This window comes from Dermacentor andersoni, chromosome 5 (assembly GCF_023375885.2).
Source record: "Dermacentor andersoni chromosome 5, qqDerAnde1_hic_scaffold, whole genome shotgun sequence".
Classification (NCBI taxonomy): Eukaryota; Metazoa; Arthropoda; class Arachnida; order Ixodida; family Ixodidae; genus Dermacentor; species Dermacentor andersoni.
Window position 1 is genome coordinate 50,467,053 of NC_092818.1, and position 27,757 is coordinate 50,494,809.

The 27,757-nt window shown below is 49.5% G+C and overlaps 1 protein-coding gene and 1 pseudogene across 2 annotated transcripts in view; one reads left to right on the top strand and one right to left on the bottom strand.

The window, feature by feature from the left end:
• Positions 1-40: 40 nt before the first annotated feature.
• LOC126530298 (uncharacterized) overlaps positions 41-27,757 on the bottom strand; it is a 46,650-nt gene continuing 18,933 nt past the window's right edge. Inside the window, exons 2-20 of one of the 2 annotated variants that reach the window (XM_050177614.3) lie at positions 23,665-23,746; positions 18,417-18,536; positions 18,070-18,188; positions 17,214-17,320; positions 16,615-16,758; positions 15,667-15,751; positions 15,415-15,576; positions 12,411-14,689; positions 10,540-10,798; positions 9,101-9,241; positions 8,672-8,743; positions 8,025-8,179; positions 7,503-7,641; positions 6,960-7,033; positions 6,395-6,561; positions 5,966-6,065; positions 4,510-4,849; positions 3,166-3,338; positions 41-444 (exon numbers count right to left, since the gene is read on the bottom strand). In XM_050177614.3, coding sequence (XP_050033571.2) covers positions 366-444; positions 3,166-3,338; positions 4,510-4,849; positions 5,966-6,065; positions 6,395-6,561; positions 6,960-7,033; positions 7,503-7,641; positions 8,025-8,179; positions 8,672-8,743; positions 9,101-9,241; positions 10,540-10,798; positions 12,411-14,689; positions 15,415-15,576; positions 15,667-15,751; positions 16,615-16,758; positions 17,214-17,320; positions 18,070-18,188; positions 18,417-18,536; positions 23,665-23,710 — 4,761 coding nt within the window. In that variant the 5' untranslated portion in view covers positions 23,711-23,746 and the 3' untranslated portion in view covers positions 41-365. Of the gene's footprint in view, positions 445-3,165; positions 3,339-4,509; positions 4,850-5,965; positions 6,066-6,394; positions 6,562-6,959; positions 7,034-7,502; positions 7,642-8,024; positions 8,180-8,671; positions 8,744-9,100; positions 9,242-10,539; positions 10,799-12,410; positions 14,690-15,414; positions 15,577-15,666; positions 15,752-16,614; positions 16,759-17,213; positions 17,321-18,069; positions 18,189-18,416; positions 18,537-23,664; positions 24,026-27,757 lie in introns of those variants that run through there. The other variant, XM_050177612.3, reaches the window with a different exon arrangement.
• Positions 27,357-27,535, top strand: LOC126530375 (U2 spliceosomal RNA; annotated as a pseudogene).

Here is a 27,757-nt window from a genome sequence, read left to right on the forward strand (position 1 = left end):
GCAGTGTTCCTTCTCATGGAGTAATGCAACATACAGTGAAGACAAGTAGGAAAATATCCTTTATTACAATGCCACATCCTTAAATAAAGAATTCATTTAAATTAGCAAGGCTTGACTTAAAAGAGCAGCACACACAATGGACATTTAAGGTAATATTCAGTCATCAAATAACTTAAAGGACACTTTGCTCTTAACGAAAATGCACAACACTATGATACACAAGCCTACGGGTCATGGCAGATATAGTACAACACGCTAAAACGTATACATAAAATGTACAAGTCTAAATAAAGCACATCATCCCGCTAGCACGGTAGTCTGTCTATACAAGAAACAGTCCGCACAAGACTTGTCTGGAGGTGTATTTACACGTTGCTCATTTCACTGTCCGAAGCACATGGCTTGTGCAGGTGCAGTTTGTAGGACACCTTCTTGGCCATGAACCTGCGCACAAGATAAAAACGGGCTTGTTAATCGGCAAAATTAGCACAAAACGATGCAGCTCTACTGTGTTCAGAGAAAGGCCCGTCAGTGACGAGTTCCACAGTGCCGACCGAGCGGCAACTTCACAAAGGCAATGCTTTACAAGATTGCTCTTGAGCGAAGCGAGATGCTATCTGTTGCAAGCATTCTTAGGTGGACGCTCTCCCGACCGCACTGGGGAAAGTACATGGTGGCGCTGGTACTTAGAGCCGGTAACCAACTTGGCGTGATTGACTGGCCAACTTCAAGCTGTTTTTCGACACTAAACAAGAACATTTATTGGACTGTTGATACGCTACGCTTTACCAATGCTATGACTCGGCTCTGTGACGAACAATGCATGTCACGCGGCCGACACCACGGCGAAAGCCCGGACGCCAAATGACTCGGATAAGCGAGACCGTTGGCATGTGGGCGCGTGTGTGCCTCCTCCTCAGCGCCCTCGACGGTTGGAAACCGTTAGCGGCTGTATACGTGAGTACGTGCCTTCTCTCCTCGACAGTTGGTTTCACTCGTGCTGGCCGCCAGCGGGGCGCGAATCTGCTTCCCCCCTCTCCTGGGCGTCGGTGTTCCCGAGGAGTCATAAAAGAAGCGTCCCTCGCCGACATCCTTCAGCACAAGCTTTGAGTGTTCTTGTCGTTCGTTGTTGAGCTGGCCGCTCCTTAAGTAGCCGTGTAACTAAACGTTGTTATTCGTTACGTCGCCTCTTTGCCTGCGCCCCTCTCTAGTGCTGGTAAAACACCAGACCGCTGGGCCAACGCTTCGTCTGTGGTCCCGAGTCCGTAACTTATAGCGAAACGAGGAGGAGGCTTGGTGACAAACACACACACAAAAAATCGTAAGATCAAAAGGCAGGTATGACGCCGCCCCACGTTCCCGTATCGGCTAAGCGTGAAGTCGCGGATTTTGCCAAAGCTTGCGCGGGTCGAGGGAATGCTCATCAATAAGAACGGTCCGCACAGCAGTCTAAAGACCATTTTTACGAAAATGTTGGAAGTGCCGCCGTCATGGCCTGTTCACACAGGTGTTTTCTAACGGCCAATGCGCGGTGCTACGGTGAATTCTTAGGCATTAAAATAAATGTTTGAAATCCGTCTGTTACGACAGTGTTAACTTGACGTCACTGCGCTTATAAAATTAAGGAATTGATCATATAACTGCCTAATCGTGGTGCCTATGAATCGCAAATAAAATTGTCTAGATGAACTAAAGAGTGAACTAGGCAAGTCAGTTTTCTGCGACGGAACAGCCGAAATCGGGGACATACTTTGATATGCGTGACGTCGCCCTGGCGTACGCGCTTTGAGCGGAAGTTCGGCTTTCATTTTCTGCAGCAATAATAAACCACTCCTACCGAAACGAATGGAAACGAAGTATTCGAAACACTTTAGCACTCTAAACTACTCGAGTCCTGCAACGACCTTCAGTGTCCCTTTAATCACGAACGCTATGCACGAAACAGCAACTTCGTTTTGTCCTGCAAAGCTTGCTTCACTGCCAGGTATAGTTGCATTCGGAGATGCCTCCGTCATTCCGCAGGGGGCTTTTTCAATGAGCAAAAAGAATCCATTACACTACGGATATTGTGTACCATCAACGCTTATTCAAATTATTTATCGGGTAGTATTGTTAGGATTTGCTGCCTAGGTAGGAGCAGACGCATGGTATGAATGTGTGAGCAAACTGAAATGACACTGTGTTGTCCACAAGTGTAGAAATTGCGGCAAGCGCACGAAACGCGAATCGATTACTATAAGAGGGGACCGCTCCATATCTGCCGATAGTCCGATACATTATTCCCACGTCAAGTGCTAAGGAATTTCAGCATAGCGGAAACTCACTGGCGTAGACATATCGGATTTCCGATAGTTTTTTTATTGGCGACGTATGTATTTGTGGACTTGATGCTTCCATTCATCTTGTAAATTTCCAATTTTCTGCAACATTGCTTAAGGAAGAGCCGATCTAAATAAAAAATTGCTCCCTTTGAAAGATGGACAAATTATTTTTTAATGCGACAAACACAATCAACTTCTACGCAGTGGACGCCGAGCGAAACGATCTTTCCTGTGCCACGTGTCCCCTGCCTCTTCATTAAGAACTCTCATTCTGTTGCGTTGATGGAACGCCGAGCCTTATAATAAAACATAGCAAAACAATTATAGAAGGTGTCAGTGCACCTTAAAAAATGTAACACTTGAGGGTATGAAGGTTCCAGCAGGCCAAAAGACTTAATCGCAAGAGGAGAACACAGGACGAACGCTTGACCTGCAACGAAGTTTCATTTGGTATCAAAGTAAAACGGCTCTGTAAGTGTTTCCCAACCTTAATACTGGCGAAGTCACCCTTCTTAAGTGCGAGAGACGGGTGCTAGAAGTTTGTGCAACCTCGAAAACTTCGGTACACCTTGCCGTGCGCAGCGTTTACGACCGAGCCAGCGGAGTCGGGTTTGCGAGGAGAAGGAGGCTACTTGGATGATGATGTGTGGTGTTTTATGGCGCAAGGGCCAGGTTTGGCGAAAGAGCGCCATGACAACTGGTAACGTTAACGATGTATTAAGGATGGCGTGCACAATGAATTCCTCATGGCAGATGTGACATGGCTGTAAAAGGGCCTAAAACCCGTCGCTGTAAGTGGCGCAGAATATATAGGTGCTAAAATAACGACGCTGACAAGGCTTACTTGGAGTGCTGGTTGTCGAAAACGAGGACGTAGACGCCCACGTTCTTCACGACGAGGCTGCCCTCGAACGGCTGCACGTCGGCCTGTACGCGCACCGAAGGCAGAATGACGTCCATCATCTCCAGCTGGGTGTCACTGTGGAGAGGCTTGTACCGCATCTCGAACGATATGCTCTGCGCACAGAAACGACAGAATCAGAGAGGGGCCATGGGTTTAAGCGCGCACACGCAAGCGGCAACCTTCACGAAGAAGGTACGCTGTTATAGATAGACGGCGAAGAAAGATAACCTGGATTGGCGTATTACACTTCTGGAAGTTTTGCCGGGATTGGTGTACCGGGAAACAAGTGCTGGCCCGACGCCGCCCTAACATTTTCCAATTAGTTCCCTGTAACGCGCATGTATCGTTTGCGGTGGTATTGGGTCGACGGTAGGCGTATGTATAAAACGTACATTGTATTTGAAAATAAGCAGCAACTCTTGTTCGGATTTTCTGCGCACAGAAAGTACCCCGAATACGAGAAAATTCTACGAAATCAATAACGTCACAGGCGTAGTTTGTTTCTCCGCGAAATAAGAACAAAAATGGCTGAATATTTTTCGCTACTTTGTCGCATTTTCCCACCAAGAAAACAAAATCCAGAAAAGTAGCACTTTCACCAGAAAGGCGAAGCATTGATAATGAAAGCAAATTATACAACTACACGAAATGAGGTTCGTAGTCGTATCGGCCGTATAAATTGCAGTAAACGTTCGCTTAATAATTAAATTAATAGGCACAGTGTCACATGCGCACGGGCACACGCACAGATCTTACTCGATCACCGCGAACACTCGCCGTCACAACGTTGACATGGCGAAGCGCGTCGGCCTCTAGGAGCGAGCGCTCCGGGCTGCCTCTTGGTTTAGCGCGTCTCCGTCACTCGAGATCATGCGACCTACCCGCGCGCCAATTGCCGGAGACAGCGCACGCGAAGCGCCAAGCCATCTCGGCTCGCCCAGACGTTGCAGCCGCTGCAGATCACCCCAAAGATTACCCGGGCCGCACATGCGTTCAGGTGCGCGGACACTCGCGCGCAGCCACGGCAGGGCTAGAGGGCGAGACGCATGCTCGTGTGCACCGGGTCGACGCGGCTGGCAACATCAGGGTGGCTACGCGTTGTACGCATGGGGGCTAAGTCACGAAAAGTGGGCGGCACGGGGTGCGCGGCAAGGTGAAACATCCAGCACACCCTCCCGAAGGGCACACGCATGACCCCGCTTTTCCTGGCTCGAGGCGGAGCGTAAAAAAAATAGGGAAGCGTTCTGGATTACGGAAAATGCCTACATAATGGGGATAACGCACCTTGGGCTCGCAATAGAACTGCCAGAAGAGCGCCGTCTCCGTCACCGGGAGCAGCACGGGGATGCTGTAGCGTCCGCCGGCGTTCACCCACACCTCGCCACGGAGACCCGCTGGACCGCACTGGGCGATCTCGTCCAGGGTGCGCGTTGATCCCACGTGGAACAGCGCGCGGTCCTGCGTCGTCCTGGGCGAGCTGTTGTACGGGCTGCAGGCGAGCAGCGAGCGCGCAATCTCCTCGTCGCTGATGATGTCGAACTCCTGCTTGGCCGAGCTGCTGCCGCTGTCGGTGAAGCTGCTGCTGCTCTGCAGGAACTGGGGCCTTCGCAGTCGAGGGAAGGACCTGCGCGGAACGGAACGATCGAGCGGCTCAGACGCGACCTCCAGAAATGAGGGCGTGGGCAGAAAGAGAGGGGGCGCTCGCCGTCACGACGAACGAAAATGTGAGCCATAGTTGGCGGCTCGTGGCGAAGCAGAGCACCAGGACAGAGCGCGCCTTACGGACAAGTACGCAGCACGGTGTCCTCGAGCGCATTCGCGCTATTGCGTCGAATGGTACCAAATTCCTCGTCCGTGCGCGCCTTTTGGTCTCCTGCCAGAGCTGGAGAACAAAAGTAATGCCTTTGCCAGATGAATAGTGAATCTGCGCGGAATCGACTGAACAGGTGGTCCTGGCCGTCCGGAACGTGCCTTCACAAGGTGCTACGAAAATGGTTCATCTAACGGAAATAGTCATTCAAAAGCTTCGCCAGAGCTTTGAAACGCAGCGTAACGTCCGTGCTTGCGGACGCTTTTTAGATACGCACTGTAAGGGCGACCGTAGAAGGAAGGCAAGAAGTCATCTCTCTTCATCTCTAACGTCGAGCACAAGTTTGCGTCTTGAGAGAGCCGTCTAGGGTCACTCGCGGTCACTTCGCACGGGTGGAGTACATGGTACCATCGAAGCGAGAGGAGACTAAACGGCCCCGAAACACGGGGCGGAAATTGAGAGCGAACGCTGACCCGTATTCTCCAGCTGTCTCTTCGCACTTTCTCGTTAATCTACAGACCAACTCGCCCAGTTCGCCATTTTGGATGTCATACTTCTAGAAACAATATATGCTCAAACCACCGTACTTCTGACACCCCCTTCACAACCGTAGTGCTGTCCCTCTTAAACGCCAATTACAGAGCTTCGTCATAAACCGTGCGCTAGGGTATTTCAAGCTAGCCACACTATGAACAGACTCGACTCCATGGTCACGTCGTCAACTCAGGTCATCGAATTTACGCGCACGGTATCGTTCGATCATCACACAGATTCCTACGCGTATTTTAACTGGGTTTGCATTTCGGCTTACTCAGTATAGATCATACAAGCGTCGTAGCTTAGATGCCGATACCCAACTGCGTTCCTTTGTCACCGAATACTGGGCGTGAACAGGGGGTCAGCTGCGGGTCGTTTATATGTAATTCTTACCAGTTTCGAGTCATCTTGATAACCTCGGTTCGGGGCGGCGCTCCCTGGGCTGGCGCCGAACAGCAGACGGCTTCGTCGGAAGAGCTTCTGTTTGGCGAGTCTAAAGAAAAAAAAAATATTTTGTAAGGACAGGGTTGCGCATGGCCTACATTTGTATAAGCTTTGCCTGGCAAAGAGAGTGCCGTTGGTTAGGTTACTACTAGACTATTATAGGAGCTTGCATCCGCACTGAACTATTACATAAAACGCGAGGTACGGCCATGGCTTCTCGTACACTTGTACGACAGTTCAGCTGCGCGTTGCAACGCAGCGGAATCATGCCGTGTGCCTTTTGCTTGACGGCGTGGTCTCTAAGAAGGAACACTGCAAGGTGTGAGCGGTCACTGCTACGCGTTTTAACAACACATATGCAAAAGCGTGGAGTATTACCGACGGTGTCCGTTTCCGACGGCTCTTTCTTCCTGCTGACGGCAAGCTCGCCGATGTCATCATCTTCGCTGTCTGCGGACGCATTTGAGCAGAGAGAAGGATTCCTGGCGGCCCGTTCAAGCTGCTGGTGCTGGAATGCGCAGGCATTGCAGACCCTCGCCGGACGACTGCACGACAAGCGTCAGCACTTTGGTGAGTAGCTAATTATTATGCACGAAATACTGTACACTGGAGCTGCTGGAGCAATTTTATAGAGCAGTTATAAAATGCTGTTATTTGCCCGCTGGCAACCACCAGTTAACCAGATCTACCTGTACATTTATGCACGAAAGAACACTCAACTAAGTCAAACATTACATATATTCGAATGGAATAATTCGATTTAAAGTTGCTCGGACATGCATTTTGTAAATATGAGAAACGAACAATTCTGTCAGCTGCGTTGAAGTGAACTTATTGTGTACCCCCGTGACAGATTTGACAATTTGTTTACTGCAGTGTTGAAAGTTCATTGGGCAGAATTCAGTTAAATTTAGTGATTAAATATTTCCTCCTCTCGACTCACCTGCTGGCAGTTGTCATGAGCCAATTGCTACAGCAGTTGTGGCAGTAGATTCGGCCACACAGCCTGCAGTGGTGCTGGAAGATATATACATAACCATGTAGAGCATTAATCAAGATGCAACAATGCTACTAAGAGCACGAAAATGAAAGTGATTTTAAAATACGTTTCTTTACATTCATGCAGCATTTTGCACATTTCTGAAAAAAAAAAATTGCGGACGGGAAGAGCAGGTAAAGGTCGACATGTTTTACTACATGCGACGAGTAAGTTACTTTCATTAGAGATTTAACGTCTGAAGCAATACGGGGCCTAGACGAGACGCATAATACGGGGGGACGCATAATACGCATAATTCAGACTAATTTTGACCGCCTGGGGTCGTACCTAAGCGTTTTCATAACCATCGGAATGGGACCGCCGCGGTCAGAACCGCGACTTCCCGCTGAGCAGCGGAACGGTTGAATTGCTGTACTATCGCAGCGATTAAACGATTTAGAAAAAAAATCAGCCTGCAAAAGTAGCCTCTGGTTTTGCCACACTCACCTTCCTCAAAGTGAACGTGAACGCAGAGGAACATTGCAGGCAGGAGTCCGTTTCGTTGTTGTCCATCCACTTGTCAGTAGCCTGCAGCTTTTGCAGAAACTGCAGATTGTCGTTTTGCTTCCAGAGCATGTCCTTTTCTCTGGAGGTCCAAAGAAAAAGGTGCACGTGCAATTAGCGTGAACTTTTCAACTGCTTTTATAGTGTTGCTGCTTCAGTATAAGAAGCAAGAAGACATTTTAAATCGTTTACATTACTAATGCCAGGTCAACGCCGAGAGGGCCTCGTACTATAACTAGCTTCCTATCCCTTGCAACGTGGCGTATAAACTGCGGGCGGAAAGAGTACCCTGTTTAAGTACGATTCAATGGTGAATCGCGCTGCTGTAAAGCTTAGCGACACGACAGAAAAGTCGATGTCGACGCTAGGAACATGCGTGGCAATTTGCTACACACTATGGCATACTCGCTGGGTCACAGTTCGCGCTTCATTTCTCCGCCGCGATGATGTTTCGGGAACACTTACTTGACCAGCTTGACAATCTTTTTCTTGAGTTCCACGGTGTCCATCTTCAGCTGGCTTAGTTGCTCTTCGAAAGACGTGACTTGCGCGTAGCTCTGGTCCAGCTGCTGCTTCAGCTGATCCCCGTACTCCTTGTCAACATCGGCTTGCACACGAAGCTGTGTGACGGAAGAGGCATCACAACTAATGTTAGGCTATTCGCCTCACTGCAATGTCGTGGTGGCCAAAACTAACGCCTATCGCGAAACATGAACGCAAAATCAAGCAGTTTCGAGTAGAATAAACAAGCGCGTGCACTTGCATATAAACTTGGGGATATTTCTTGGATGTGAAAAGTCGGTGAAGTTGATCGGAAAATATTTGAAATGAAATGGTTGCCGTCTTCAGTCGGCGTGACGCCATGTATGCTGGCAATTATTTGGGACAGATCGTAATTGTAATTGCTCGTAGGTGCAGCTATCTTGCCGGGAACTGCGACAACAGGCGAACGAATGGCCGCAATAGCCTGCTCTTGTCGCATGCTTGCAGCCAATGCTCGAATCCGCAGTACCAGAGCGGGCCGCGCTGACAACTGGGGCCGAGATTAAGTGGGCTCGTTCAAGGCGGGTAGAGAGAGTAGGCCTAAAGAAAACCTGGTGCACAGAACTTACTCTTTTTAGTTCGTCGCTGAGAATGGAGCACTCTTCTTCCCGAGATGCCATCACCAGCTGAAGCCTTTCAATCTGAAAAGACGAACATTGAAAACGTCACGCTCGCCATTTCAGGGTCCGCTTAAGCGAAAGGGTGAAGTTGCACAATGAATGATACATCTTGCGGTAAGTGTCTCGTGGTATTAGGTTTACAGGCACGCATTCGACGAGTTCGTGCACAGCCTCGAGTCTTCCCGACGCTCAAGTTCTGGCCACCAAACTTGGGGCCCGATAGAAAGCCGTTGGTTGTGCGATCCTTTTGCATATTGGTTAGGACAGAGTTACTAGCAGTAACGATGCAGATATGGGTTGCTGCAAGCTTACTACTACGTATTAATTTCCGTTGCTTGCGCGTTAGTGCGATGCGAAGTTTATTGCTGCACATCTCACCTCTTGCGCGAACTTCGTCTGCTCTGTCACTTGGTCCTCCCTGAGGTCCTCGACACAGTGTTCCAGCTCTCCGATCATGCGCTCTTGGTCTTCCAGCCGCTCGCGCATTTCCTGGATGATAGCCTGTTGTGTCACGTAATTCTAGGGGCGGAGAGAGTTAGTGGCAGGCGGTTTAGTGAAGCAGGAGGTCTCGGTAGCCAAAAAAAGAAAACACCTGATGCTAGTCCATTCATGCAATATAGTACGTCACTCAAACATGCGCTTTACTACGATTGCGAAGGGCAGTAATAGACAGAACATTACGCTTAATATTACGGTTGAGTAGATTGCTCGAGAGTTGTTTTCACGATGCTAATAACGTCTACACAAGTAGTGGTGAGTGAAGGCTTATGAGGCAAATATAGCTCATGAACGACAGGCCGCACACCCGTTCTGTTGAAATCACGTGCATATCACAAGGCAGTTTGGGATGCACATGGCAATAAAGTACACTACAGCGTGCAAACAATGATCACAGGCATTTGGAGGCTTGAACTCCAAGAGTCTTCAAACAAGGAAAGGCTCAGCGCGGAGTTAATGTTTCAGCGAATGGGATTTATTTTTGCAATTTCTCTTATGACGACGAATAGACAAGCCGATTTCTCTGGACGTGGCTCGAAGTAGAGGCACTGCTTGTTCCCCCACTGTTGACTATACAATAGCGTGCAGGACTGACAGAACTTCAAGCAGTCTAAAAAGGAGGACATTCTTGGGTGCGGGGGTTGGGGCGAGGTTGGACCTGTTACGTTCACATGACGAATTATCCGTTTCAAGAGGAAGATTTACTTTGGGGCCTACTCCAATTTCGATGTCCAAATACACGTGTCTCGATCGATCTGAATGAAGTTTGTTGCATTTAAGAGAAAATGTGTACTTCTACCGACAACTAGCATATGAAGCAGAACTTTCATTTGGGGCCTCAACTCCTACCAGAATTGTCGAAAATTAGCAATAGGAACCCTGAAGTACAAAGTTTAAAAACCTATGAAATGTCAAAAAAATATAATCCTGTTCTGTAAAATCGCTGATTAAATTGAAAATTACTGCGTACAGTGGGTAGATATTAAACTTCATTCTTATTCAACAAACGGCGTCAAATAGGTGGTGCTCAATCCCAGTGCCCACTTCCTCGAAGTAACCAACATATCTCGAAGGCAATGCTTTCGCGGGATGTACGCGCCGGAAGTTGAAAAGCCGGAAACACGTCCACCATGTTTTGAATACCACCTATTCGGTGCAGTGGATGCCTATAGCAATACGACTTCTCCGTTTCCACGTCTTTAGATAGGAGCTCGTGAGGCAAGGACTTTTCTCTTAAAGGTCAAAAATGTTTTTTTCGCGCTTGCCAGAGTGGTGAAGCTCAAGAAAGAAAACGCGAGGCGAGTCGTTTCGACACTTACCCTGTACAAGTGGCTGTTGGCAGCCTCCTGGTCCTGGAGCCTCTCGGTGAGCGAGCCGACTTCCCTCTCGAGCATCTGCTGCTTTTCGGCGCTCTCGCGGCGGTTCTCGTCGATCCGCGCGAGCTGAAGATCCTTCTGCTCGAGCTGCTCCTCGAGTTCCTTGTTCCTGATCAAAAGCTCTCCCCGCTCGCGCGAGATCTCCTGCATCTGGACGCTCTTCAGGCTACGCTCTGTCCGCAGCATCCCGCTTGCTCTCTGCCTGCGGAACGCCGATTGAGACAGGCCTCTGAGAATCGGGATTCGTTGGTCTCGGCTCAAGTACCATTGTAAGTGAAGCCTATGTTGGGTTGACATTGGCTAACGTAAAGTCAATGTAGCCAACCGTCGGACCTACATTGGTTCGTCGGTGTACCGCAAGTTTATAGACAAACGGCAAGGTATACAGGCTACGTTAGAGCTATCCCAAGCCAACCAAGAAATCAAGGGCACCCATTCCGTCGCATAACGCACACTACGAAGAAATAAACATACTAAGCCTGCAGAAAAAAGTCGCAGTTTCGCCCGGAAGGCGATTATTCCGGCGACGACGGCGAAAATGGGCCTGGAGTGTCCGTATAATTGTTATCACACTTAAAAAGGAAAGTCAAAGCTAAATACCGAACTACGGAGATCTTTAAAATGCGTGATGCGCGAAGTAGGATACTTTAGTCTCACGCTTCCTGTGCTGCCAAGGAATATAAATTATATTAGGAGGGACGCTGCAGTATCAACCTCACAATAATTTTGACTAACTTGAATATGGCACGCATAGACTTTACCATACACATTCGGACGTGTTTGCATGCGGCTCTCGTCGCAATTCGGCCACCGCCCGACATCATACGTGCGACCTCGTTTTAGAACAAGACCTTTTGAGTCAAGACCTAACCGCACATGGTTGCCCTTGCGTTATTTGATCGTCCTTCCGCGACAGACAGCACACGTTGAATGTGGCAGTTGCGTTGTCGTAATGTCAGCGACTCGGCAACCCATGCACTCGCGCGACGTTTAGCTACACGCGAATACATTAAGTGTTGCCCACGATGCTGAATAATTCGCAGACTCAAGCGTGCTCAGGCAGTCATTCTGGATTTGACAGAATACGTGACAATGCTAGAATTGCAGCGTAATTCACACGGGCGTCATACGGTACATATTCCATCGCAATAGATACATACCTGGATCGAATTTCTCGACCGCGATTAGCTCCCTTTCTCATCTTGCGTAAACCAGCCAATCAGAATCGAGAAATTTGATCCCGATCAGGCTCCATCGCCATGGAAAATGAACCGTGTGACACTCGTACAACTTTATGGCCTCACGGTTGGCTTTTTTGGCTAGCAAGCAATTTGCACTTCTTTTACGCACATTAACCTTCGTTTCTTTGTGTACACTGATGAGAAAGTACGCTGTTCGGGAAATGACTTATTCGTGCAACGAACGGACGCAAAAGAAAGTTGTTTCTGTACTCGACGGCAGTTGGAAAGTACGTTGTTTTGCACAGAAGATATTGGTTCTCTGCTGTTTTAACATGCAAGCACGCTATCAGGTTGAATAAACAAAACGCTGACGATATAATAAACAAAAAGGGCGTGACGTGCAGTCAGTGTTTGTATAACCTCCCAGCAATAGGCGCAAAACTTTGTGCTTGGGCACAGGTCTGCACCGAGCACCTTGTGTTGACTGACACATGCTGTGAATATAGCATTCATGACAAAGGTGTTACGTTTCAAGCTCAACGATCAGCGCGTCGCTTTGTTTTCAACTTATTGCTGGTTTTTTGTACTCGGTCTTACGAAGGAACATCACGACAAGGGAGACAGGATGAGTACCTCATTTCGTTTTCCCTCTGCGCCTTTTCTTCAGCAAGGCTGGCCACCTGCTGTTGCAATCTCTCGTTGGACTCCTCCAGCCTGGCAATTTTAGCGCGCAGTTTGGAGATGACCTCCTCGCTCTGGGACCTCTCGAGCTTCACCCTGTGCACTATGGTGCCCAGGGTCCTCTTCCGGATCTCGGGCAAAGCACCATCGTCGCACACGTCCCCGCAGATGGCGGACACATCCGGCACATCGTCACACGCCACATCACACTCTTCGGCCACAACTTCGCGTGACTCAGAATCCTCAGAGTTCACTGGAATGCTGGACGCGCTGTCCTGCGCGGGTGGCTCGTTGCTGCTGCCGCTGCTGCCGCTGGCGCCGGCCTCCAGCAGGCTGTGCAGCCGGCGCTGCAGGCTGTTGCTGCGCTCGCTGCTTCGCACCAGGCTGTTGTACAGGATCTGGCACTGCTGCTCCAGGTACTCGAGTCGCTGAGAGCGCGCGCGGTACTTGCACTCGATGTCGGCCACCGTGTCTGGAATGCACTGGGCTCCCCCTTCTTCGGGAATCTCGTCCACGTTGAGCGAGTCGGAGCGGTCGTCGTCCTCGACCGACTCCGGGTCGTCCCGCTCCGAGCACTCCTCGCCGCTCGAGGGCGTCTGCTCGCGCGTGCTCTGGCCGTTGTCGGAGACGCCGCTGTCCTGGCTGTCCTGCTTCTTCCGGCTCTGGAACTCCTCGCGCAGGCTCTTCCACTCGATCTCGGACTCGGCGTTGGAGCGCATCACCTTGACGCAGCTCTCCCGCGTGCTCTCCAGCTGCTGCCGCAGGTTGTGAAGCAGGTGTTTCTTCTCCTGGAGCTCGTACCTCATGACAGCTTTGGCAGTCTGAAGCTTGTGGTGCGTATCCTCCATGCCCGCCAAAAGGGTCTTGGTGCGGTCGAGTTCTTGCACGAAGCCGCACAGTTTGCGCTCTTGCTCGTGCACCTTACTGGACAGCAGCTTGTTGAGCTCCCTGGAGTCGGCGAGCTCTTTTTCGAGCTGAGATTCGGACTGCATGAGAGACTGCATCTTGGAGTGATTCCTGCACATGGTCTCGAACAGAGAGGTCACGAAGTCACAACCCTCTATTCGTGGCGGCACCAACTCTTCCGAAGGTCCGGCGGCTTCCTTGCTCAGGGAAATGTCATTTTCGTCTGGAGCACCGTCCTCCTTTAGATGTTGCATGCTGAGCACTTCTTGCATCACATGCAGCTGAAGGTTAATACTGTGGCTTGTGGAAATGAGATCCCGAACTCGGGCGTTCGCCTTGTCGATCAGGGACTCATGGTGTAACATGGCGGAACCGAGGTACCTCAGGCAGTGTTCGAAGAGTTCACAGTTCGAGTTCTCCGTCCTCGTTACTTGTTTGGTTGGAATGAGCGAATCTTCCGTTTCCTCGGAGGACAACATCTTCAACAGCGCTTCATCGGACATATTGTTCTCCAAAGCAAGCTTGGGAGACTCTTCGGGCGAAGTATCAGCCTGCTGTGTGGGAGACGACTTGGAGAAGAGCTTTCTCCGAGCTACGCGCACTAGGTTGGCAAGCCTTTCAATTTCGCGGTCCCTCATGGCGCTAGCGTTGATGCTCTCACAGCATTTTGAGCGCAGCTTAACCAGCTGGTCTTCGAGACACTTACACTGCATCTTCTTCTGCTCCAACAACTCGTGGCTACTCTTGACCTCTTTGTCCATGATGATAACTTGCTGTCGAAGAATCGTTGCTTCGTCTTTCACCGCGTCGACGAGATTTTTCAGTCCCTCGTTGACGAAGCTGAGCTTCTCTGTCCTCGTCCGAAGGTCCGCTTCGGAGCGCTTCAGGTCATTGACGGTTTCTTCGGAATCTTCGAGCTTCTCCAATACCTCGTTCAGCTTCCGCGCGAGGAAATTATTTTTAGTGGTCAGATCATCTTTCTCTCCGCTTAGACGCTGCACTGACGCGCTCAGATCATCACATGTTTTGCAGGTACTTTGAACACACGCGGTTTCACCGGACTGAGAGGCTCTCAGCGATTCCAACTCCTTACGCAACTCCGCTTCTTTCTCCAGCCAGGCCTCCTCCTTGATGCGCCATTCCTCGGCCATCTTCTCTAGCTTCTCGGAGCACAAAGCAGCTCTCGCTTCTTCGGCGAGTCTTTCAGGCAAACAACCCTCCGTTTGCGAAGAAGAGGCGGCCGTCTGGACTGGCGAAGACACTTCACCACAAGCTTCTGGAGACGATATTCTGAACACAATCGGAGATAGAGATCTGCTCTTCAGCTGCAAGAGAAGAAGAAATTGTTCAGCGTGAGCGTCAAATATTTGCAGGAATAAGAACACAAACAGAACGAAAGACTTGTCTCTTACTTGCAGAAAGGATGCGCATATGCCTAGTTATAATGAGCACTATTCAAGTTCCGGACAGTGCGGCTGGTGGGCATGCATATCAACCACTGTATCAAACAAACTGTTTCTCACTATTTCTTCTCTATACAGTCTTAAAGTTTAGACCACTTCCCTACTTCTGTCCCCTTTTACACTGACAGCTGTTCTATGGTCCTCGCTCTGTTTTGTTGAAGCAGATATCTGCGAGAGGACTCGACGTGGTAGCTCTATGGTTATGGCGTTGCCGAGAACAAGGTCAGGGGCTAGATGCCAGCCACGGCGGCCGCACTCCGAAGGGGGGGATGCGAAAACCATCGTGTACCGTGCACAGCGTGCACATTAAACATCCCGAAGTCGTTAAAGGTAATCCGGAGTCCCCCACTGTGCCGTGGCTCATAATCAGATCGTAGTTTTGGCACGTAAAACCCGAATGTCTTTATCTCCGAGACGTTCATTACAAAGCACGTAACTCCACTTTAGAGCTGCATAGCTCTCTGGAGACTATCATATTTGCGCACGCACAAAGGAAATATTTGCTTGGTGAGTATGCCCGAATGCTTAAAAAAAACCCACATAATAGACAGCTAACAAAATAGGAAATGCGAGATAAACTAACGAACCGTTCTCACGGTTGGCAGACTCGAGAGTTCGGATCGCCGAGAGACGTCTTCCGTGGCTTCGTCCACGGAGGGAGATTGTAGGAGCGAGCTAGCTCGAAGAATGGGGGATCTTGGTACGGTGCTGCGCCCTTCATCAGGCAAGGACGAGCACGTCAAGTCCATCTTTCAGAAAGGAAAGAAAGGGATCGGCAACAGTGAGATTGTGTAAAGTACTCGTTGTAGCCGAAACGCTGGGCATATAATGAAACTCACCTGAGAGTGCGTGCTATTCACGCTGGACATGCTTGAAATGCTAGAGCACCGGCTCAACGTCGGCCAGCTCTCACCAAAGACTTTCCTGCAAGTAAATGTCCTAGGTGAGGCATTCTGAGTGAATTGTAACGACACAACCAGAATGGTTAGGAATAAACGCTCAAATAATTTGAGTTAAAAGCTTAACGTCTGCTCCGTCCTCCATGAGCGGCAGCCGTCAACACAGTGCTAAAAACCAAGTGTACACAGATGTGCCAATAAGAGAGCCCGCTATAGATAGGTCTTTTGGCTAAACAGCGCGATGGGTTGCGGTGAATTTTTCTTTGAAAAATTGAACATATCGTGGTTTTGTTCGATATATTTGGATGCATTAGCTGTCTGTTTCATCTGTAATACCATTGGATGCACACGGTGTGTGCGATGATTGTTGCCGGAAAGACTATTTGTCTCAGGAAAAGGAATTGGCGACGCCATGTGAACCAAGAGGGCGAAAGGCCCACCCCGTGAGGCGATGGAACGCGGAAGAGTTTCGCTTTCCCAGTGACAGACGGCGCCGTGCTTTCTTCAGAAGAAACATTTTCGTCTGGACTCGCCGCAGACAACATTTGTTTGCGAATTATTCGGATAAACCAGGCATGTTCTGCGACGATGCGTAGCATTAAGGCGGCCGCGAAATACGACGTGTACGCGAAATTTGGGAGCGAGCTAGTTAACGTACTAGCCTAACAGCTATTTGTACTGTCTCGCTTGTCGGTGCAACGTTGCTATGACAAGGTAAACGCAATGCAACAAATCTTGACGTTTGAAACTGTGCGTATCGCCAAGAAACAGTAAACCTAGATAAAATTTTAGTGGGATCGAAGCTGTTCCGTGCCTGCAACCAGAAGGCTATAGCTTGGCATTGCCAAGAAGTCAACTAATTGCACTGTGCCTAGACAAAGGACGAACCTCGCAAACAGTGGCCAGGAAGAGTCCAGGTCATTGCCACTGGGAGCAAGGTCGAAGGGGACGGCGTTCAGATCGTAGAGGGATGACAACAGCGACTGCTGAGTCTCGGGCTGCCGAAGGAGCGCCCACGCATGGTAGTGGTCTCTGGAAAAGGCGAAACCGACATCGGTTTCTAAATTAAGATGGCGTCGGATCCAGTGAACGTGAAATTTACCACAAAGGCAAAATAGCGCAACGTTTCGCAGCTCCGCGCGCGCGCACTACGTGCAATGCTAGAAGACCACAAGGTTTTGAAGCCAGGCAAAACAAAGGCACACAAACGAGGTTTACCCAAGGAAAAGAAAAGCACTGCATTCCAGAAACTCGGCTACATACTAGAACCATCCATCGAGAGAAAACAAAAACCTGTGCTTCATCTTGTACCAGCATTACTTCGATAATTACGGGATTAGGTTAATTTCTACTTTCATGAGACTCGATTGGTTGGACCATTTTTGACGGAAGGCACTCTTTCCCCGCGGACATCTGTCGTCGTCTGGATCGCTCGACTGGGGATTTTCCCCGAACCCTCGTGATTAGACTGTACTGTGCCAGCTCACCTTGTCGACTTCTCATCGACCGTGCATGTCTGCAACGTATCAGCGAGGCACTGGTGCACAAGGCAGTAGCGAATCACCGCACGTCCTCTTCCCAAGTGAGTCTTGAGCTGCGTCAGAAGCAAGCACTGTCAGACTCCCCAGTGGCAAGCGACAGGGTAGTTTTGGGTAAACGTGGTACGGGTTAGCGTTACCGTATTACCGTGGTGCGGAGTAAGCCGAAAAAGCAGCCCTGGCGGCGACATCTAGCGACAGTATGTTGAACCAATGTATGCAGAGCTCTCGCCGCGACGTGCGACTGCTCGGCATACGCGCTGGAGTGAGGCTATCACTGAAGCAGCCTTGTTCTTTTAGTTTTAGTACGATGTTACAGAGCATGAGCCTTTTCTACAACAACATGCTAAATGCGAGGCCATAATACGTCGCTGCCAAAGCCACTATAGTCAACCACGTCCTGATACTACGATAGCACGGATGACGACATGGAATTGGTTATTTGGAAGACACTGGAAATGTTGGGAACTATTGTGTCGCCGGCTTCTTGAAGCCCTATTGTTCAGTAATTAAAGAATCATAACAGGAAAAAGAGAGGATGATACAGGGAAAAAAAGTGTTCCGGCAATAAAGCGCTTAAAGAGTCGATAACGAAAAATTGCAACAGCAGCAAGTTCCACGATTTGTGCGGTTAGACAAACGTCAATCCAATAGTAATTAAAAGCATACTAAATGTTTATAGATAAAATATCTATAACTAAAGGAATTTCATTGAGACTTTTCGAGCAGATCGCTGTAACAGTATAGGAAAATTCTGGGTTAGAGGGCTACGCGCACTTCAGACGAACATCCTTGGCACACCTACCTCGGATAGAGACTTGGCGTACTTGAGCGCGCTGTAGCCCTTCAAGTTCTTTTCGCTGAGGAGGCAGCGGCAGAAGTAGCCCCAGTAGCCCTTGGAGACGTTGAGAACGAGGGCCCTGTCTGTATAGACAGAAGGGACGAGAAAAAGCGGTGAGCGAACGCGAAGGTGGAAAATATGTAAAGAAAAGCTGCGCCAAACAGACTCGCCCCCCTAACTCGCAACCTTACACCCTTTAGGGTAGTAAAGGCGTAAGTTATACAGCGATTCGCACCCTTAAGGACTGAAGGGTGTAAAACGGCTTACAGTGCGAATACAGATGCGTTATTCAGAGGTTACGAGAGGCGTACCTGTCTGGCCATGCTGCAGAATCTGTTCGAGTTCAGAGCAGAACTTGTGCAGCGTGGTGCTGTCGTCGGTTACTGGTTCGTTATTCGCCCTGAACTCTTCACATAGCTCTTGAATGCACTCTGTGCGGAAAAAAAAGAAAGAATGATTATGAACGAAAAGTAGCGCTATGGGCAAGCGTTTTCTCTTTTTTCTTCTATGAAATCACAATTTCGAAGCAGCGTGAAGAAAAACAAACGACTCACTGAGAAAGGAAAATGTGCTCGCCTGGTCTAAAGGAATAAAGCGAAAAATAAGAACCCGCGAAGAAAAAAAAGAAAACTACGCTCTTAAATTTACTCTTAAATTTGTCAAATTAACGCCATATGCCAAGTCATAGTTGACTGATAAAATATTTGAGTATCTACGTTGGACTGGCACATGTTTTTAGCACCTATAAAAACGGCTGAAGGCAGACCAGGGCTTTTAAGGTTTAGAAATAACCTGATGTTATGTAACTGTCCAGAAGTGCGAGATTACTTAGCAAGTGAGCACTATATATGCCTTCGAATGTCGAGCAGATTGTTACGCACTGTGACCAAAACCAGTTTGTTGGTGTGTGCGATTACAGCAAGCAACTGTCGCGTATACATCGCAACGGAGTATTACAAACCGACTCGCAAGATGTACGAGTTACTGTCGGGCAGAAACTGATTCTTCACGCTATATTAGTGTAGCGAGTACGAAGGGGAAGCGAACACCTACGCATCGCTCGTCGCTTCGTTGCAGTGTTACACTCGAGTGCGCCAGCAGAAACGACAACGTGCAGGGTTAAGGCTACGGCGATGTTTGCTTCCCAATCGGCTCGTGTGGGACCTGTTTGTGCCGCGTTAGCGCGTTCTAATCAACAGAGATGACTGCAGAAGCCCGGCGATGCAGTTTAGTCACGCTTTTCCTGTTTCCCCAAGAACCACGCGCTTTTGAAGCGTCATCACTGGCCTTTTATCTTGTTTTCTTGGGTAGAGGAGGTCAAGAGAAGTTGGTTTTACAAACAAGGCGCGCCATGTGAATATGATATGGCGCGTGTGCGGTGTGCAGCGAGTGCAAGTGTGACTGGCAGCTTATCGCTTGCATTTTCTTTCCCACGTTCGTGCGACGGCGCCACGTGATGCGAACTGTGGGGCGTGCGAGGGCAGCGTTGCCGCTACTACCGATTCTATGGCCTCAGTTGCTCAGAAGGGGAGGAAAAAGTTTGAGATGACAAAGGAGAAAGGCTAGTAGCAAAAAGTAAACCGGCGCAGAAAATTTGAGGAAAGACAAGCGCAAGGACGTATAACAAGGATGTGTTGCAGATAGTTTAAAGCATCGAATATATATATATACATATATTTTTTAATCTCGCATACAATACAGGTTTTGTTCAGCATTCTTAAAGGTCAAATTTGTCGCATCACAAGCGTGTGCCACTTAACTTTTTTTTGTGGGGTTGCGCTTATTTATCAATTCAAGAGGGCGGGGAGAGGAATCGGCGTCAATCTTAAAACGAGAGTTCATTAGTAGCAACATACAGAGATGATTTCTTCAACTTGGCTGCCTCAAAATTAAGCCTCACATATCTAGTTTCACGTGTGTGGGACTTCGCAGTGCAACGTTCTCCTCACCGACATCGCAATCACTTGTTTGGCGATAGCCTTTCAGAGTTAAGCGTTTAATTCAAAATCACTGCGAAATAAAAGTGCAGGATTTTGATTCGGTTCAGTTAGAGCTGGCTCGCGCGCGACGACACTTGTGCGTCGGAAAAATGTTTTTCTATAAAAACGAATCTCATCGTGCACTGGCGCAGCTTTGTAAAGTATCGCACGCTCGTCGCACGAATGATGGGTCATTGATTCATGGGCCCAACGTCCCAAGGCAACGCAGGTGCGCAAAACGCCTGATTAGAGCGGTCCGAGCGGAGGGCCTCCGCCCCCCATAGAAACGCAGCTGTTGCGACCGGGAGTCGAACCCACGACGTCGTGCTCGACAACAGAACGCCGCATGGCGACAGGGGGCGGACAGTTCGCACGAGCAGGCGCAATTGCTTCGTCCCGCACCTGCCCGCTCGAGGGAGCACCACGTGTGGCTTTGCCGCGCTCCGTAAAGTTTAAGTGGCTGTAGGGGCACATTTAGCACCAAGGGCAGGTCTTACGTAGGTCTCCGTTCCCCTTTAGCTATGCGGGGTAAAAAAGCCCTCCGCGTCGTGTAATGCTGCGACCCACGCACTTGCGCTGTTCACGCTGACGGGGTGCGCGTTGAGATATGTGGTCGCGGGCAAACACGCGACCCGATAAGGTCGCAAAGGAGCCCTCCTCCCGGCTTTTTGCTTCCACTTGCGCGGTCGCGTGCTCCCGAAATCCCGCGGGGACGTTGCACACGGCACCGATCCCGCTATCGGCGCTCGGCGAAAGGCCCGCACGCTGACGGCCCGACCAGCTTCCGGGGATGGGCGAAGGCTCGCGCGCTCGAAGGTTCGGCGCTTATCGTGGCGGCTGCGCCTACCGCGCGCTCACGTCACGCAACCGACTGCCCTCCGCTCAAGGGCAACGGGGAGAGCCTCGCGGCCTGGACGAAGCACGTGCATTGAAGGGAAGACCAACGCTGACTGCAATGCATTGATTCGAGAACGTCGCGCGGGGAACCATTCCGAGCGCCTTCGTCGCTTCCTCACGACACACAGTTACCCAATATCGCGTGCTTAAACGGAATAATAATATCAATTATAATATAAATAATAATATATTTTGCGATTGTATTGATTGCATAATGGTGCATTTCATTGTAGATGATGCAGTCTTCTGTTATTTTTCTATGATGTCACTGTCTTTTTGACGTTAGATGTTGCAAGTATTGTCAGCGAAAAATTATGTCCACTCCTGCTTAAGACTTGGCACCCAGGCTGGCAGTAATAAATACATAAGATAGTTTCTGAAGACCACCGAGCAGAAGCACCGATCACGATGGTCGCCAGGAGTACGACGAGCGTGAACTGCCGGAACAGCGAGGCTTATTGTAGTCAACTTCAGTAAAAGAGTTAGGGCAGTCGTTTGAAGAAAAGAAGCAGGCTGGCGTTCACCACATGCCCGCTATATACTTGCACCCGGAGAAGCAGCGCCACCAGCTACCAGATATGCTCCCTCAAAATGCGTGTCCACGTATAGCTGCTTTGAACGCCCGAGGGGGCCTTTTGAGAACACGCGCTCTGAAACTCACTGATCGAAAAGTTAGTTTGACAATTAGTGGATACCGCGCACGTTTCGGCGATCACCGAAAATATTAACTAAATTTCTCAACTACACTTGCACAGTCCTAGTTCACGCGAGATATACGGAACCAATTTGTGTTAGCTCTTCACAAATTTACTGCAAGAAATACGCACCAGGTGGCGCAATTTCTAAAGTACAAGTTCCTTCTCTTCCCTTTTTTTAAACCTATTATTTATTAAGCAGTATAACAGCAAGAGCTTGGTGGCGCAACCTGCCGCCCCGTTCCAAAGGGGACGCTCGTAACATCCATCCATCCATCCATCCAAGCATACTCGATTAAGTCAAGCAGGCTAGGTGCTCTATTAGTCACCGCCCCGAAGGTATGTGATAAGATTATCTACAGAATAAGCGAGCTTGAAGCCACTGGGCGTCATTCAGAAAGGCGTCAGAGGACGGGAGCCATTCGTATACGACCAAACGCTCGTACAGCGACAATGCAAGAGATTAGGCTCATTCAGAGCATCGAACAGATATATACGCGCATGGAAGCAAGATTGCACTTATCGAAAAAAAGCTTTCGCGAAGCTTAACCTGCAGAGCTCGCAAGAGGCCCCCCCAGCTTTCCCGTCTTCTCTCTCTCGCACACAAGGCGATTGGTGCATACGCCCTCGGCTAAATTTCGGGGAAATCGCTTCCTGACAACGCAGCGGTGCGCGTCACATGCATGCATGCATGCCCGATAAGCGAGACAATTGTTCTGCGGTAGACCCGAGTGCGGAGTCCCCAGCTATAGCTTTCGAGCACACGCTCTGGTTCGCAGATATCGCGTTGGCCATCTTTGGCTGACAGAAACAAAGCCAGAAAGATAGAACCAAGAAGGAAAGCAGTGAAGCGTTATTCGGTGCTTAAGACCCGAAATAACGCGGATGAAATGGAATCAACTATAGATAAACATTAAGCCTCGCCGCTGCGTCAACACATTGAATCACTGCAGCTTTTTTCCCCCTTGATTTACTATGACAAGCAGTGTCTTAGTAAATGACCTAGACGCGATTTCGATATAAAAGGAACAAAAGCACTCAATGCAAGAATCCTTTCATTAAACAGCGAAAACCGCGAACGTGCTTAACATTCTGCGACATTGCCGTTGCACACTTTTACGCGTCACATACGTTTGAACGCTTACACTTAACTGCGGCGTGTGAATTTTCTACATACCCTAAACAAAATCGGCACCAATGAGTGCGAAGAAACTCCGAACGGGCAAAATAATGATGCGCCGTACTTTACGCTATGCGTCTGCACTCGGACCTTATCAAACAACACGGTTCCGTCTAAGGCACATCGTACGGCGGCCTGTGCTAACTTTGCGTACCAGGGGCAAGCTTGAGCCAAATGCAGGCACGGATATTAGCGCCTATAGTGTGTTCAGAAAGCACCGACTTGCGTGAGAAAGCGCGATGTGGACCCTCCGCGCCGTAAATGACTGTTCCCGATGACGGTTCCTTGAAACTTCTTTAGTGAGCACTTTAGGCGAAATTCACGCTTTATTGACAGCTGCGTTTGTTTACGTAAATGCGTACTTGCAATGGATTCTAACCTCCGTATTCAGAAATGCATCTTCAAGCCCACGCTGGACTTGATTTAAATTACCCCTGTGGTAAACGCACCAAAGGAAATGCAATGAGCGTTTTGGGGCGTTCGCACCATGCGCCGTTTATAGGAAGTCAAACATTTGCTTCAAGTTAAGATGCATTTCTAAATACGGGAGTTACTAAGCATGCTCTTTTCAGTTGCACGGCACGCTATCTGGACGAAGAAAAAAAAAGAAGAAGCCTATTGGTTGGCACTTGTACTCGTTAATTTAGTGCTGTTGGCACCCGGAATCTTTGCTTATGGGGAAGAGGATTAAGTTCAACTCCGCCCCGCGAACATGGCGAACTTTCTTGGCGCGTGATCGCTGGGCATGCATATGCGACGGCATGCAAAACGGGAAAGCCCGCGGGCTTTCCGGATAAGAACGACTTACGCTTGATCTGGGCCAAGGCCTGGTCTACGTGTACTCCAGATGCCATAGAAGAAAGCGTAGCGCAGCAATCATTGGCTTCGTCCTGGAAGACGGGGCAATGGAGCATGGATCAGGAACGCCGGCTCTTGCAAAGATTTTTCGCGCGTCTCGCAGTCAAGAGGAAAAGAAGCACTGGACAACAGGCGCCGAGCTCGGCTTCGCGTCGACTGCTTCAACAGCGAGCGGGCTCGCCTAAGACAATGGAGCAGGCAGCGAAAAATACAAATAAAACAGGCTGCTGCGGAACACTGCGACCGGCGCGATCCGGAACTTATCGACGAGAGGGCATCGATAACATTCCTGACTACAGCGGGCGAGATTGCGGCGCGCGTGCTGATAAATGTGGAGCACTGAGGTCGATACTGGTTATCCGACGGAAGGAAGGCGAGGGGGAGGGGCGGGCACGCCCCCTCGCGGCATCGGCCCGAACGAACCGCCGGTCTCTGCGAGATGGGTGCGGTGTGATTCACCCTCCCGGGAGGCGAGGGTGATACGATAGTTCCGTTTTGGTCGCACAGATGCATGGCACCGCTAGCTCAATCCAGTTCACGGAGTGGTGCCACTGTTCCTTACCGCACGGCCCACTAATAGAAGACAGCAAATACATTTAGTCATGCCGTCTTACCGTACGAAAAAAAAAAGCAGGAACGAACCTGCTCGTACGGTAAGCGTTTCCGTAATACGAAACGGAGCCGTTACAAGGCAGATTATTACCGTACCATAGCACGCAATGATTCGGAAAGTCAGTAGTGCTAAACTTGTTTCAACGTTGTACTTTAATAATATTGCGTTGCGTAGACCGCACGGCGTGTCAGCGGCCTTGTAGAGGCGAGGGGCACTCCTGAAGGCATACAGCGAAGCAGAAGGCACAAAAACTGGAAATCGCATTGCACGTCGGCACATACGGTGCCGCCCATCCGGCCACCCCTCATCGCCACAAGTCCGCAGGCATGCCGTGCGGTCGACACGCGCGCGATAAAAAAAATTACAAGGATGCACCTGATCCGATTTGCCATCTGGAAGGGCACACCGTATGCTCAGGCACGCTTTCGTAGGGTAATTCGCAGCCGCACAGCAAGGCGCACTTCCGTACAGTTTCAGCCTCCCCTTCACCAGGCTCTCTACAACCCTCTGTCTTGGAAACTGCCTCGTTTTGCCGGTCGGAAAGCTCTGCCGTCAACTTCGCCACCGCTCAACACGCGCAATACTCGTCGACCCCTGCCACTCGCGCGTTGCCGGTGAAGAGTTGCAACGAGCCTCTAACTAAAAGTGGCGCCCCCAATGTTTCGGTAGCAAACAATGTCACGTGGTTTCATCGCTACGCCAAGGCGGATTTAAAGTGGTGGCGAAGGCTGGGCCGAAAAGTGGTTTAGCGCGACTGCAGCACAACCAGAGGATGGGGGGCAAAACACTCATATAAAGAAATGATAAAGCTACAAAATTGGAATGTAATCTGCCAATAGACAAGAAAAAATATATTAGCACCTTGTTTTATGAAAGAGGTAAGTCATTTTATTAAAACCTGGCAAATTTTGTATTTTTGCAACACTCTTGACCTGCCCCCTATTCATGAGTGTGCGGTGCATTACAGCGCGTCTTTGCAGGCCTTGTTTCGATACCCGGCTAACCCGGCCACAGTGGCGGGAGCTTACGAAGCGATTTCTTATCGCCAGCTGTCTGCGATGGCGCGCCTGGTAAAGCGTATAAATTTAGCTCGCCGGTCTCAAAATGCTCCTTTTGCGAAGTTTTCGTCGTCCTTGCACGTCGCTTCTTTGTCACCGTTCGGTAAGATTTGCAGCCCGCTGCACCGCTGCGGCAGTTTTCTGGGTTTTGTCGTTTCCTTCGGCGTGCGGCCAGTGCGAAGTCTTTTTCCGTCTTTGCACGCTTCGCGCTCTTCTTTTGAAGCGCTTAGCGCTTCATTTCAAGATGAGCTTGCGGCATGTGAAGAAACGATGCTCCGTGGTACACTGCGACAGCGTGGATAGTACCATTGGTGCCACGCTACACCGATTCCCGCTGGACTTTTATCTGGCTATATTGTAGCGTACAGTACACTGATTACATGCTTTACTGCCCCGCGAATGTCCTTGCACTTCACTGTACGCTGTACTTCATGTGTACTTTTGTTGACGTAAAATTACTTCAAATTGATCCGGCTAACGACTAGAAGTACTCTGGAGATGGTACGCCGGCTCAATGTATGGTATTTGCTCCTACGTTGAGCACGTTTGAGGGTGCTAAAGCTGGCTTTAACATTGCCTTGCAGATGTAAACGCACCTGCTATATTCTTTCAGCTGAAGAAATTAAATGTGAAGAATAATCCCAGTGTGCTCTATGGTCTGTGTTGATGCGCCTACTTATGTCATGTTATGTTTGCTTCAATTGAAGCTGTCGTAGCATTGTTTTCTATACTTTTCAATTTCCTAACTGACAACGTTCGTGGCACTTCAGGGCTTTTTCCTATCTGCACTGTGACTATTGAGATGATTAGCCAACTTAAACAATACTGCTTGTGCTGCCTGTGACATGTATTTTTTGTTTGTGTGCCAAGGGTGTGCTTTGTGACTGTATTTGTTTGGTTGCTGCAATAAACAATGAATATGAAACTATGAAAACCATACTTGCCGTACACTCTATTGCGAACTGTGCACTTGAGCCAGTGCTTTGTGCATCATACCTTGCTGTACTCAAAAGCTCTCAAAAGTACTAGCACCAGTATTTGCACTACGAATCATGCATGCTTCGCCAGTGTCTGGAAGTGTTGCTGCCTTTCTATGCTGCCCCTCCTTTACCAGTCACTTTCATTGCGTTCCCAATTGCACCTTAACAAGGCCATAACTAGCAGGAACTCGAGCACATTTGACTGGCAAAGGTTGGGGCGCGCTGAAAGGCAGCAACCTTCGAGAGGTACGGGCTCGAAAACGCGGATTCTACAGAAAGACCGCTTTATAATTCGCGCCAAAAGCATACGTATGCGTGACGTCATTCTACGTCACGTTTGCGTAGTTTGCCCCCCAAAATCCAGGGCTGGAAATCCAGCGGCTGGCAACGCTGGAGTGCCCACGAGCCGCCATTTTTTGGACCAATGGGCGTCTATGGAGCCTTCGCTACCAGTACATCTACCTTGGCTACGCCACCACTAATAGCACCGAGGATGTCAACAGAGGTGACCTTCTTCGACACAATGGATGCTAGAAATGGCCCTGGCGAACTAAAGAAAGAAAATCATCGACCATTCCACTCTGCGAAGGTGCATGACCAGCGAAGCTGCTTAGCATACCACACAGAGGAGACACAATTTTGAACCTAAGTACGGACTCATTTAACGTGATCTTTATACACATTCGCGTGGATGGCGGGACCGCCGGCCTGAGCAGCCGGAGGAAACTAGACACGCGTGAGGTCACGACGAAAGCGCCACCAGGGGAGAGCGGAAGGAGAGGATTGAAACTTGTTAGAAGGGATGGCCCGTGGCCTAAGATAGAGGTAAGGGATCAGGTGAAAGGAAGGATGCCTGCCTCCTTCGCAAAGGACAGCAAAGCGTAAATTCTTCTGGTGGAATCTGGTTGCCGTGCGACCCAGTCTTCGGAAGAGGAAAGGAGAAACGCAAGCGCTTGGAATGCCGACAAAGAGAGGGCGGCGCAAACTAAATATGGCTGACGCGGGTCAACGTGTATATCTGTTCTGATCAGCTTAACATGCGATACGGGTTGTATTTGGACTCAAGATATTAAACTTATTTTTGTAAGTTGGCGGAGTGCTTGAAGCATCCTTCACCTCCCCCGTGGGTCGGCCCGGTATTGCACTATCTTCGAAATCGCCCCACGGTTTTTGGTCTACGGACATCGACCTACTGGAAGCTAACCAAATAAAGCTTCGCAACAAAAAAAAAAAAAAAGGACATGGTAATCACAACGTGAATGTGCTTCTTTTTCAGATCAGCTGGAGCGCAAGCATCGCGTTTCGTCGGATTCGTTCTTCACCCAAGGTAGACGTGTGCCTCGGGCGAAGTGTTTTGCGCAGGCGGCGTTTGCCCTCACAATACGCCTCAAA